The sequence below is a fragment of the Telopea speciosissima genome, chromosome 7 (genome assembly GCF_018873765.1).
Source record: "Telopea speciosissima isolate NSW1024214 ecotype Mountain lineage chromosome 7, Tspe_v1, whole genome shotgun sequence".
NCBI classification, from domain to species: domain Eukaryota; kingdom Viridiplantae; phylum Streptophyta; class Magnoliopsida; order Proteales; family Proteaceae; genus Telopea; species Telopea speciosissima.
This window is the reverse complement of record NC_057922.1, coordinates 20,844,783-20,858,068: the sequence shown is the minus strand read 5'-3', so window position 1 is coordinate 20,858,068 and position 13,286 is coordinate 20,844,783. Positions and strand designations below refer to the sequence as shown.

At 36.7% G+C, this 13,286-nt stretch overlaps 1 protein-coding gene across 3 annotated transcripts; it reads left to right on the top strand.

Annotated features, from left to right (window-relative positions):
- The first annotated feature begins 3,272 nt into the window (after window positions 1-3,272).
- Window positions 3,273-11,433, top strand: LOC122668847 (protein PLASTID TRANSCRIPTIONALLY ACTIVE 7). 3 transcript variants are annotated; one of them, XM_043865397.1, is made up of 5 exons: window positions 3,273-3,442; window positions 3,586-3,731; window positions 3,882-3,938; window positions 4,032-4,085; window positions 10,881-11,433. In XM_043865397.1, exons 2-5 carry the CDS (start codon window positions 3,681-3,683, stop codon window positions 11,211-11,213), a joined length of 495 nt encoding a protein of 164 aa, XP_043721332.1. In that variant the 5' UTR covers window positions 3,273-3,442; window positions 3,586-3,680; the 3' UTR covers window positions 11,214-11,433. The 3 variants fall into 3 exon arrangements, with proteins under 3 accessions (XP_043721332.1, XP_043721334.1, XP_043721333.1); XM_043865399.1 differs by lacking the exon at window positions 3,882-3,938; XM_043865398.1 differs by lacking the exon at window positions 3,273-3,442 and having other exon boundaries at window positions 3,569-3,731.
- The last annotated feature ends 1,853 nt before the right edge of the window (window positions 11,434-13,286 follow it).

Below are 13,286 nucleotides of genomic sequence, written 5' to 3'. Positions count from 1 at the left end.
AGATGAAGAACTTCATAGAACCAAACTACAACCAACAACCCCGAAAAGGAAAATAAAATAAGTAAAATCACAGATTCTTCACTTTCTAATGTACCTGCAAGAGAATTGAGAGAATCAGCTCCACCCCCACAAATGCTTACAAGAGAAAATTCCGAAGTGGCGACACAAATTACAGTTTCAAACTTTGAATTGTCTCCTTAACTTAGCATTCACGTAATTAATTCTACAGAAAGAAGAATTGTTTCAATACCAACTCAGCTTCGAAGCATTCCATATAAGAAAATAGGGGAAATAAAATAAAGGGCATGGAAGAAAGCAAAACCAGAACAGCTTCCGTTAATCTCCAAACAGTGCGTTTTCTTGCTAGTGTTGGCTTCGGAAGCTCGCTGTGCAAAGGGAGGCCCGCAGTCAATGAAGAAGGAAGTTTCGAGAAAGAGCGACAATAGGGGCTAAGGCCAGGGGTGTCAAGCGCTCGGTTTCGCTCGGGCTGAATCGGTTTTGTTTCGGTCCGATATGTTTTCAGTTTATTTTGATTTTTTAATATCGGTTTAATACTAGTTTAGATCGATTTGTTTTTAGGTTTGAACCACAAAATCTTACATTCATAATTTTTAGTCAGAAAATATTCGATAAAAAACACTTTAATTCACCTTCCCCGAGTGACTAAGTCAAACCAGGGAGAAATGGAAGATAACTAATATTTAAAATCGATGAATAAATAAAGTTTGTAGTAAAATCATTGTTACAAATCATAAAATTATTTATCATTAATTGTAAGGTAAGATAATTAAAATTGAAATCAATGAATAATCACGGAGAATATAACTAATATTGAAATCACAAAATGAACTTTACTATCAAATCATTAATTTGACAATCCAACTAATTTTGTATAGGAAACATGGAGATCAATGGAAGAAGCATTGGTACAAATCAATTTCCCTATTAATTACTTAATACTCATTGATTTGTAACAAGTCCCTTACAATTAGAAATTTGCCCACTAATATTGAAATCAATGGATAATCAATTCACCTATTCATAACCTTACACTCAATTTTTATCGGTTTCACTTGGTTCGGTGTGATCCAACTTTCAGCCAGTCCACCATACCCCAGCCCAAAACCAACTTGATAAGGATCGGTTCGGTCCGGTTTTTTGGTTGGTCTTAACGTTCGTTTTGACACCCTTACCTAAAGGTGTCAAACAAAACCAAACCAAATAAATTCGGTTGTCGTACATGAGCATTTACTTTGGTTCGATTTGGTTACGGTTTTAGTTCAAAAACCGTCGGTTTGAACCAGGAATACCATATTTAAATCCAAAACCCTATATCTTTTTATTTTATTTTATGGTGTTGCCTATTCTTTTGGAACTATAATTTTGATGTGTTTCTCTAATTTTATTGATGGGTAAACTGAAAAGATAAAATTTGAGAGTGGAGAACTCATTTGAGATTTTTATTTATTTATTTATTAATATTTTTTGTTTCTTTAAGGTTTTGTGAGCATTTTATTTATACAAATAGAGTTTCTTGAGAACATAGTAAGGCAACAACAAATGACAGTCTAGCAGAATGGAATCATATTGGAAAATTGAATTGGAGAACCGTAATCGAACCTAGCAGGTTCGGATTTGGTTTCCACTTCCAAAACCGACTTGGTTTTCAGTTCAATTTCGGATCACACCATCAAGGTATGGAACCAAACCGAATTACCGCAATCGAACTGATTGACATCCTTATTAGGAGGGGGGGCAAGGCTATCGAACGACCAATCAAATTCTACTATCAAGAATTTTGTTCCTCCTAAAAATACATAGATCTTAGAATCCTCAATTTAAACAGGACCTTTATCCGTTGCTGTGCGCATCGTGCGACGCAGCAACGGCCATGTGTGCACAGTGGGGCCCGCTGTGCACACATGGCCACTGCTGCGCCGCATGATGCACACAGCAGCGCTCCAGTCATAACAGCGGATAAAAATTCATTTAAACATAGTGTGACAAACAAATGAACAGAATGTCCAATTTTATATCTAGTCGAAAACGATATAGCCCATAGTACTCCAATAGAATCGACACGAGGCCCAATTATAGCCAATTTATAGTCTGATTTGCTAAATAGCCTGTTTAAATCCCATACCAACCAAATAGAAGTATGTCCATGCCCTAGACTACGAGGCCCGATTATCTAAATAGTGGGCATTGGCGTGGCCTTAAATTGATGAGGACTGATTAGTTACACCCCTTGAGAAGGATGTCAATCAATTTGATTTGGATTTGGTTTGGTTCAAGATACAATATGTACCAAACCAAAAGCGGAATAACCAGTTGAAACAAATAAGATTGGGAACCGAATTGAATTTTTTGATTTGATTTAGTTCAGTTTTAAACAGTTCCGATTCTAAATTGACACATTTATCACTTGACTCACTTGTGTGTAAGGGTGTCAAATTGGAATCGGAATAGAAATTGAACGGGAACTGTGGATAAATGACTTGATAATTATTTCATAGGTTCTCTTCTAAGTTCTGTTCAGTCCATAACCATAAAAGGATAGTTCTAAAGTGAATAGGAATTGGTAAACCAGATCAAATAGAAACCATTAAGCTAGTAAAATCGACCGAATAAACTCAAATTTCTGTATTGCCTTATGTTCAAGCAAATGTTGGTTTTGTATTTCTAAGGGACTGCATTTTCAAGGTGGCTTCCTATAATGTTAGAATGTATATTAAGAAAATCCACAATATATTTTAAGATGATAAATTTTAATTATTAAAACTCAGCAATTCATGCTCTCAAGTGTAAATGGAATTGAATTAAAGGGTACAAAGGTGAAACAACAATTAGGTGTAAAAGGAATTGAGATAAAGAGTACAAAGGTGAAGCTGAATATGAACTGACATTACTACCCGCATTTAAATTTGATGTGAACCGAAATTAACATGTTACAAAATTAGAATTGCAAATCGTTTTCCAAATTTGGCATTACAAATCACATGTAAACCAGATGTGAACCGAATAAAAAAAATCGAATAGAAACCAATAAAACCGGACTGAATATCCAATTCGATTTTCATTTGTTCCTTCCCAAAATATAAAACGAAACCAGAACCGAACCGAACCGAACCGATTGACTGTGTCTGCAGCTTATCCATTCATCCGTTCTCGCTCTTTCGCGTTCCTTTCCCCAGAGCCACACTTGTCGGAGACTCAGAGTCTTGAAAATTTGAAATCTGGACTTCGAAGCTCCCATCCTCGAACTCCAATCTCACTCTCTCTCTACAGTCATGGACCCTTGAAAACCCCTTCAAATCTCTCCAAAGGCAACGCGGCAAAAGGGAGCGTAGAGATGATAATGATATGACGATCAAGAGAAGAGCCGGAGTCTGGAGTTGTCTTCCATTCTATGTTCCTCTCTGGTGATTGTCAGGTCGATTTCATTTTGTCTATTGTTTGATTATCAAGATTTTCTTTTTGACTCTATTAATCTACTTAATCTTTGAGGTTAGTGAGTTTGTCTCCCCATAATTTTTGTTTTTCCAAATTGTCTACAGTTGTGAATAGGAGGAGGTGTCTGGAAATATCTTCTATTGAACCCATTTGATGTTGATTTTCCGGAGCAGTAGAAGACGTTAAATTAGTGTTAATAGAAGTTCTGATAGAGGCTACTAACCACCATGGCTCTGGCTGCAGTTCATTTCATCTGCCCATCTTCTCTACTTTCTCCAGTAAGTCTTTCCTTATTAATGACTCTGACTTCTGAAACCCCCCCCCCCTTTTTTTTTTTGTTGTTGGTGGTGGTGGGAGTTAGATTTCTTATTTTCTGTTTTTTTTTTTTTTTTTTTTTTTCTCTTTTCCCTTCTGTTGCTTCATTGTAGAAGATTGAAGTCAGATTGCAAAATCCATGGCGTCTGAACTTATCTGTTATGGCACAGGTTAGCCATTTAATCCCTCTACCGTATCTCTTTCCTTTTTGTAGTTATTTGAATTTGTCATATCTGATATACTTTCCGATTAATCAATTTTAGGAATCGTCAGGAAACAAAAGTACTGGGAGACGGGTATGGAGGCGAAGAAAACTGGTATGAAGAGGCTTACTAATGTTTACCTTTATTATTATAATCTATAATCTGTGAGGTGCATCTAAGTTGCTTTGCTTCCTTTTTTAAAAAAACCTTGTTCTTTTGAGCTGGTTATTTATTCGAATTGAGGCAAATTTGAAGGTGAAAATGTTTTCTTCCCCTTGTTGAGAACTTTTCTTTGAATTGATATATGTGAAGAAAGTTTCATTTAGACAGAAGTGCTCTCTTTTAGAAGCTATGACAGGAACTGTTGCAAAAAAATGTTAAACGGAGCACTGGTTATCAGTCTTCTGTTTTGCTTTGATTGTGAAAATAACCCAAAAGGAAGAGATGATCAAAAGAATTTGGGGCCCAGGAATGAGGATTTTAGTAAGAGTAACTGTAATAATATGTAACACCAAAATAATATAAGACTCATCTCTTATGTAGCGAAGTCCACCAATTGAAGGAGAGTGTGTCAATTCTCTTTGAGTCGGATTCACGAATACTACAACTTGATTCGAATTTCTGCAACTCTTGATTCGGGTTGAGTCATGCCCAAGGGTCACTCTCCTCAAGGTTGTAGAAGCCCCCTATGGTGCAACTGGGTTTACATGCCAATCAACCCCCAAGATAAAACAACCCCAATATGAGGCTATCTAGTAGTGATGCACTCACTCACTAGGCCAACTAAAGGCACCGGAAGTTATGCTCAACACTCTCAAAACAAAGAAGAGGAGGAGAAAGAATGCTTGTAAACATTGACAAGAAGAAGGAGAAAACGTTTTTCAATGAATGAATTGACAATCTTGCGTCATTTTCTTGAAAAGATATTAGATCACCGTAGGACACTTTCAAATGACTAATGCTTACCCCCTCTATTTATAGAGGCAAAGTGCCCCCTTTAAGGTGTCGCTTCAAAAGGGGTGTATCCCTAAAACGTACGGCCATGATTCAATCTCCCGTGGATATTCTAAATCCATGCATCTTGTCCTCTCTCATGACACAGAGACACACCCCACATGTAAAGGTGAAAAGACACATTTATAAGAGAATCTGTCTATTCGGATTTAGACTTAAATCCAAGCCCAAAACTGAAACCCCCCGACTTAAAAATGTAAGTCAAACTTAGGCCCAAGAGCACTTAAGCCCATATCCAAAAAGATAAGATACTGAACTCAAGCCGAAGCCCACATATACACACCATACTAAGGGTGTCAAAATCAAACCCAAACTGTTTACCAAAGCCGAACCGAGCTGTTTACACCGAAACCGTGAAATCGTTTAATAAATGGTTTGGTTTTGGTTGTAAGATTGAGACTGTTTTGTTAAACGGTTTAAACATAACCAAACCGTGTAAACCGAAACAAATATTAGTAATATGTATAACAGCAACAACAACTCAGCCTTATCCCAACTAAATGGGGTCGGCTACTTGGATCCTTGTCCTCCAATCGGCTCTATTCGAGGTCATGTTTGATAGAAGGCCTAAGCTATGCATGTCTTTCCTCACCGCTTCTCCTAAGGTCATTTTAGGTCTGCCCCTGGCTCTTTTAGTTCCTTTAATCTAAATCAAATCACTCCTCTGTACTGGAGCATCCAAAGGCCTCCGTTGAACATGACCATGCCACCTCAAACGATTTTCTCTTAGCTTATCATGTATCAGAGCTACTCCCAAACCAGCTCTACTATTATCATTTCTTACCTTATCTTTCCTAGTTTTTCCACTCATCCATCTCAACAGCCTCATCTCACTACACTAAGTTATCTATATGATGCTTCTTAAGTGCCCAACTTACAATATCATCAGCAAAAAGCATACACCAATGAACCTCATCTTTATTTTTTATTTCAACAGTTGAACCGTTTATTAAATGGTTCGGTTTTGGTTTACCTAAAAAATTGCATTGAACCGAATCGAACCGTTTAACACCTTTACACCACACTGCACTGCACCGACCAACCTGGCTTGGCTCAGTTCGACATGCGCGCGAAAAGAACCCCGGACCAACCCTGGTCATGGGAAAGGAAATACACCTCTCTTCAAGGAACCCTACCCTTATATTCCCATAAGTATATATGAGTTAGTCATTTTACTCCTTTATGAGCAATGTGGGACTAGATATTCCAACCTTTTGCTTTATTAAAGAAAACCATGGAGAGGCCAAGGGTTTAAATCTTGAAGCCAAAGTATATACAATAGGTGAATGTTTTCGAATACATTTTGAAGCTTAAATAAAACACATAAATACAATAGTTACATTTAGTCCTCAGGGGTTTACCTCACCAAAAAGTGTTACTTGTGTAGCCATCATATGGAATGACTCCTTTTTATTTCATTAATGTCTCTTTGCGTAAAAGATCTGGGCTCATTCCATACTGAAAATTTTGGTTGTTTGATCCTGTTACCAATTATGGAATCTTTTGGTAGATTTATTGGAAAATGGCCTCCATGATAATAGAGTTGAACATGTGAATTCATTATTCGGGCTGTTGGAGAGTACTTGTCGCTATAGCTGTTAAAAGCATTTGGAAGACATCTCAGTATAGACCCAGTGTTTTTAAGGCATATAGATGGGTAGACCTACAACTCAGGTGGGGAATTCTACTAAAGTAGTAAGGATTTGTTTATGAATTTTAATATTTTTACATGGATATCCTGATGCAGATAATCACGTGAATGGGCTATTTTTAGTGGAAATAAGCCTTGGGTTGGGTTCTATACATGTTAGGCCTTTGGGGTTTTTATCGTTATGGGTCTATAATATGGGTAGGAGTTAGGACTCTAGGATTATTTTAGACCAAATTTGTGGGGTTATTTGATTTTTTTTTTTTTTAAGTTAGCTAAATGAGTCCTAGAATTACTAGGAATTTGAGTTCATATTACATTCTAAGTATATGATCTGTTTTTAGAGTCCTAGTTTCAGTAGGAGTGTCAAATACTAGTCTTTTGACTATTGCAATTGGTAGTTTGAATCAGTTTAGGAGTATTAGAGGGTCCCTTTATGAAATCTATACATAGATGTACTGGCCTAGGCCTGGCCCTCAGACACGAATTTATGAATAATAAACTACAGTTTTTTCTGCAAGTACTGTCAATTCAGTTCTGTTTATCTGAGTGGATTCTCAGGTTCAACTTGGTGGATTTCAAGGGGTGGACTTTGATGGATCCTAAACCCACAGAAGGCAGATCCTTGCCCTATTATCTTTCCTACTTTTCTATCTTATTCTCTTATAGAACTACAGGTCACTAGGTCAGATTATTTATTCTCTTTAGGTTGCGATCCCCTGTTTTGCTACTTAGTTCAGATTGTTTTCTACTCTCATACCTCTTTCAATACTGATCTGAATTGCTTCAAATTCACATGCTAGTTTCTGATCTCATTCTCTCTGAGGTTATGATTCTGCTTCTTAAGATTGCTGGTCGATATTTCTGTTCTAATTCTGCTATTTGTTTTTTCTAGTAGCATTAAGAGTTCTCTGAAACTATAGATTCTGTTGTCAGGATTTCTTCAAATTCTGCAGGCCTATTCTACCGATAGGGTAGACTACTTCACCAAGATTTTTGGGCTGCTCTAATTACTCTGTTTAGAGTTACAGATTTCTCCATATTCTGGTTGTATTCTCCATTCTATGATCCTGTTAAGTACAAGTCTTTTGAATTATAGCCCTTCTAGGCTTCTACTCTATGTTGGGGCATGTCACCCTCACTATTTCCCTTTTCATGTTCTTTGTTATTCTAAAAAATATTCAGAAATCAAGAAATAATAAAAAATAAAGAAAGGGAAACATTCATTTTAAATGTACATATTGTAGTTGAATGTACTGCTTTTTTCTGGTTTTTGTCATAGAGGATAAAAAAATTTATGAGCAAATTAGGGTGTTGATGCATTCCTGGGTTCTAAAACCCTTAAATTTGAATTGCTATGGGCCCACAGATAACAAATAACTCAATTTTTAACAATCTCGTAAATAAATGGAAATTCGGAACCCTATTAAGGAAGAGTAACAAAACAGGGACAAAATGGGCATTAAATTCAAAAGCAAGGGATGTGTTTGGAAGTCTAAATGGAGGTGGAGGAGGAACAGAATAAAAGCTCAGAACAAGGGGTTTTCTTGTAAATAACAGGAATTATATTATTGAAAGCAAATAGAAGAAGGTGGTCTTCTTCTTCCCACAATAGCAGGGAACCAGCAGCAAGCCCAATCAACTTCAGTTGTAATCAATTGAAATTTTAGGATTAGATCCCCAACTATCAGCCCTCTAAACAGCAAGCAACAATTATTCCCAACAAAAACGAATCAAAGCAATACAATTTCCTGCAATTCAGTTCTGGTGGAAGTTTCAGAAACAGCTCTGAAACTGATGATGGATCTGACACAAGATGAGGATTTCGGGGACGAGAACCCAGGGTTTGGGTCGCTCTAAAAGGTGAACTAGCTCCCAAAGTTTCAGTCCAAACTATGAAGTCTCGAGTGACTTCTAACAGTTCCTGTTTAGTCCAAGAAAATTGCAAGTAGATGGAATAAGGAAAAAGGTTAATAAGGAGTGGGGGAAAAAAATACAGGGGAAGAACAGAATTAGAGGGTAGGTTCGAAGAACACACTTGAGAATGGGAAGAGATTTAGCGCAGAAAGAGAGAGAAAGAAAAGTAGCTGTCGATCCGACCACAAGCTCTTCACAGCAGCGTAAACTCAAGTAAATTCCTTCAATTCCAAATTCCAATCTACTCCAACAATGGGATTACATGGAAATTTAAATAAGAAATACTTTTACTTCTACCTAATTAGAACTGAAATCAAGTAGGAAACTACTTCAGGAAAAGAAACTGAACAAGCCTATGTTTCTTCTTCCCTAAAATAAAATGTTGCAAAATTACAAGATATTCCGAATCCTCCTACATATAACTGCATCAGGTCTAGTACACCATAGCTACTAGGAAGAGAATGAATCTAAATTTGGTTGAGAGCAAGGATAGAGGCGAGAGGCCTCCCTTTCCAAATGATATGTGGTATCGAACTTCCACTCTGTAAAACCAGCTACCAGAGTTCAGAAAACAGAAACCAGAACCAGAATATTCTTCCAGGACGAAGGACTATTCTAATCCAACAGACAGTCATAGTATATCACTCCACCTCCAAAAGTCTAAGACTCAATGCTGAAGATGAACCATTCCTTATAGCTTCATTCAGCCATGAGACCACAACCAAAAGGATGCAATTTTCTGCCTTAGCAGCAACAAGTGTTCAGTTCCAAGAAAAAGTTGAACAGCTTGCCAATATATTAAATTTAGCTTTCTCACTTGCTATTCCAGGAAATTTTCTAGTGAATTTATAGTACCCAAGATTAAGGGGGTTGTTTATTTCTGTAAACCAAACCCTAAGGCCTAAACCCTAAAACCCTAAACCCTTTAGAAATGTATGACCATGGAGTGGGTCAGAGAGAAAAGCAGAAAGATCAAATACTTTTTATTGAATTCCCACCCTCAAGAGTTGAAGTGATGTTGGTGGTGATAGTAACAGACTAACAGTAGTCTTTCTTGTTCATAATGATGTCCATCATCATTATTGCTATTAAGAATTAAAGTTCTAGTGTATTATCTTATTCCAAGATCTTCAAAAGCTTTTACTCAAAAAATTGAGGTTTTTTCTGAGGAGAAAAAACTTGACTTATCAATATAGACAGTTGTCCCAAGGTGTACTAATCTTAAAGGAGGCAAGATTTCTAATTGCAGATATTTTTTTTTGGTGAATAAGAATATATTACCAAAACGAGGGGAAGAAAAAAGGGGGGTGGGGGAGAATACACCGGGAATTAGGGGGGAGGGGAAACCTATACAAAGTCTCCAGCCCTACAAGCCCTAAAGGGGTGGGCTAGGAGACTGAAAGGAAACATCAAGGTTTCAAAAAGTAGCAATGTGCCTGTTCGGATCTTGGAAGAGAAAATTGTAAAATCAGAGTGTGAGGGATTGCAATTGGAATATGATTGAATAGTTAAAAGAATATATTTCACCAGCTTGCCAATTGTTAGATTCTAAAATGATTCTTTCTCCCATTTCGGAAGCACCCAACATGCACTGGGTAGTAGGAATTCATTTCATACTCTCTTACTCCAACTTTGATAGATTCCTCTTCTATATAAATGGCTCAATCTTGTGATCTAAGGATTGATTGAGTGAATTTGTCATTGCCATGCTTTAAATACCTAATGCGTGCGTTTGTCTCCCATCCAAAAGGCGGGATATATGGAGCTACACCCTCCAAGTTGGGTGTTGTTCCTTTAACTGTCCAAGTTACATTCCGTGTTGTGCTTCCTTGATACACAGTGAGCACCATATAAATGGATTCTTGAATTGGTGTAAGTAAACATGAATCAGTATCTAGAGGCAGTTCTGGATAATCTGCAATTTATTCATTGAAAGTATCCTCATGTGACTTTGTCAATGCCCTACTATACCATGAAGTTTTGATGGCACTACCACCTACTATGCTCAAGTTTAAAATTTGATTATAAAGGGATTTGTTATTCTTTTCAGTTTTTCTGTGATCTCGTAGGACTTAATTTAATGAATTGTAGCACATATTATAATGCGCCTAAACAAATCAGGGAATAAAGAAATTAATTCTCTCTTTCAACGACACACTTCTTTAGAGGATTATTAGGTCCAGATTTTCCTAATTGTACATTTGTACTGATATGTATCAATCGAAGGGCTAATTATCACCCATGATTCTGTTGACAAACGAGAAAGAAAGTGTTTGGTTTAGATAATGAAAAACAAGATTGGTTGACACAACAAAAAATGTCTGTTGCAGATGAAGAAAGACGAGAAGGTGCGCTACAAGATGGAACGTATACCTTTCCTGGAAGAGCAAGTGAGAAGGATAAAGGAAACAGGGGGACTCCTGAGTATGGATATAGAGAGGCTATTGCTATCAGAAGACAACCGGTTTGATTTTGTAAACGAAGTGGCAGCAGAAGCCAAAGAATATGTGGAGAACAACCGGGATGAGTATGGTGCCAAGAAATCTATCCTCCATGTGCTTAGTAATCGTGTGAATGATGCTGGCTTCTACCGTCCAGAAGCTTACATGGAATCTGACCCCTACAGACCTGGGCCTGATTATCTGAAAGAAGAACAAACTTGAGCTATACATGGTCTTCACTCCACAAAAAAAAAACAAGAAGAAGAAGAGAGAGAGGCTATATATGATCATTGATCTCTTACTGTTTCTGCTCTCTCCTTTCTCCAATATTGAGATAAGATTTCCTTGTTAAGCTATAGACATTGGTTTGATATTTTGTCAAGGTATGTATCCTTATTTCTTTATTTTTAAACTGTAAAATTGATGAAGAAGACTTAGCAGAAACATACCTGGTCAAGTTGGATATTCCGAAGGCTGCTTGAATCAGCAGAACCAGTCACTGATAACAATGGAACCATATTCCATGTCCTCCTGCATCGCACATTTAATTTCTCTATCATCCCTCTCTAGCCCTCAGATTTGTCAAGATTGTCATTTTGGTGTCTAGACTGAGTATACTAAGTTTCATATAGTGTTTGAAGGACTTTTTGGTTTCTGAATCAGTAAGGAACACTGTTTTGGAATTTTCTCTGTCAGAAGTTCACTTTTCTTTGCCCTTTTTCTTAATAGTCTGTTTTACCATTGATTAGTTATTATTTAGTGGTTTATCTCCTTTGTTCTTATGTATTTAGTAGTTGCAGCAGCAGCAGCAGCTCATTGCTCTTAAATTTTCTGGTTTTCCTTTCTTCTTTTCTAGGTGATTTGCTAGATGAATCTCCTCAATCTCTTCCCTACATTTAAAGGGCTGTTCTCCCCCCTCTTTTCCAGTTTCCCTTTTATTGGAAGCCCAACCAGAAGTAGACCCTTGGACCCAAATCAACTCAACTCAACTCAACCCAACCCAGCCTGCGAAGCTGACTAAAAATCAACTTTAAATGTGCATCAGATTGGCTAATATTATCATAAGTAAGTTTCAGAATAATTTGTTCATTGTTACAGATCCTCTTAGAAATAAAAAAGGTGATTATCTTCGACTTTAGAAGACATCAATTTTAAACTCCAAGGTTGGAGCAGCTCCAACCAATAAATTAATTAAGAATATTATTAACTTTCTATTTTGGATGCTAATTAATAGTGTTTTACCTTCACTTAAATAAGATCAAATGTAATTTTTAACCACGAGACCAGTAGCCTATCCTAGGTTCTGTTGGAATGAAAATAAAAGAGAAAAATGAAGGGAAGTAAAATTAGGTTTGAATAATTTAGTAATTAATTTTGTAATAATGATGGTGTACCTAACATAAAATCTTACTAATATATGGTTATAAAATTTTCTTATTTATCTATTCTAATCTAGGGAATTTGGTTGAAGTCATTGAGAAAAACAATTATTTGTAATGAGTACAAATAGGACTAGTTTTCATGCACGGCCATGTATATATGTAGTCATGCCTTTCATCTATTGGGTGGGGAAACCATTGGGTGGGGGAGGGGGCAGAAGTGTGATAACATATCCCTTTCTTTTTCTCTCCATCCAACGAATGAAGGCACATCCATGTATGTACACTATCGTGCATAAAACCTTACATGTTACAAATATTTCTATTTTCTTCTTATTTTAATTTCACTTCCTTCCAAGACATAGTGATTACTACTGCTTTGTTTTTTGTTTTTTTTTTGTCTTTTTTGTCTTTTTCTTTTTTTGGGTAGAGTTCTGTCTCACTTCTTAGAACTTTTCGAATACAAAGTTTCGTTTTGTTTCGATCATTTGGTTATATTGAAAGCGAAAAGGCTCGGCATGTTGCTAGGTGCCCAAAATGTATCATCCTCTCTCCTCTCTTTTTGAAAAATATTCATTTGCCCTCATGTGTCCAACCCTGTGATTGGTGTATTTTATTAATTTTTCAAGAGTTGGCGGCATGCCCAACCCTCTCCCATATTGATATTCAATTTTACAATAAGGTTTGACTAGGTAAAAGGGTGTACTTAATGCACGAGAGCTCCTACCATTGCAGATTTGGGGAGGGTCATAGTGTATGTAGCGTTATGCTTGCTTCTCAGAGAAACTGTTTCCTGACCCAGACCCCGACCAATAGGCTAATTTAAAAAGTTTTTTTTTTTTAAAACAAAATTAGATCATGTAGATTTCAAAAAAGGCCTACACTATCTATAGTAAGGTATCCGAATGGATCAGAT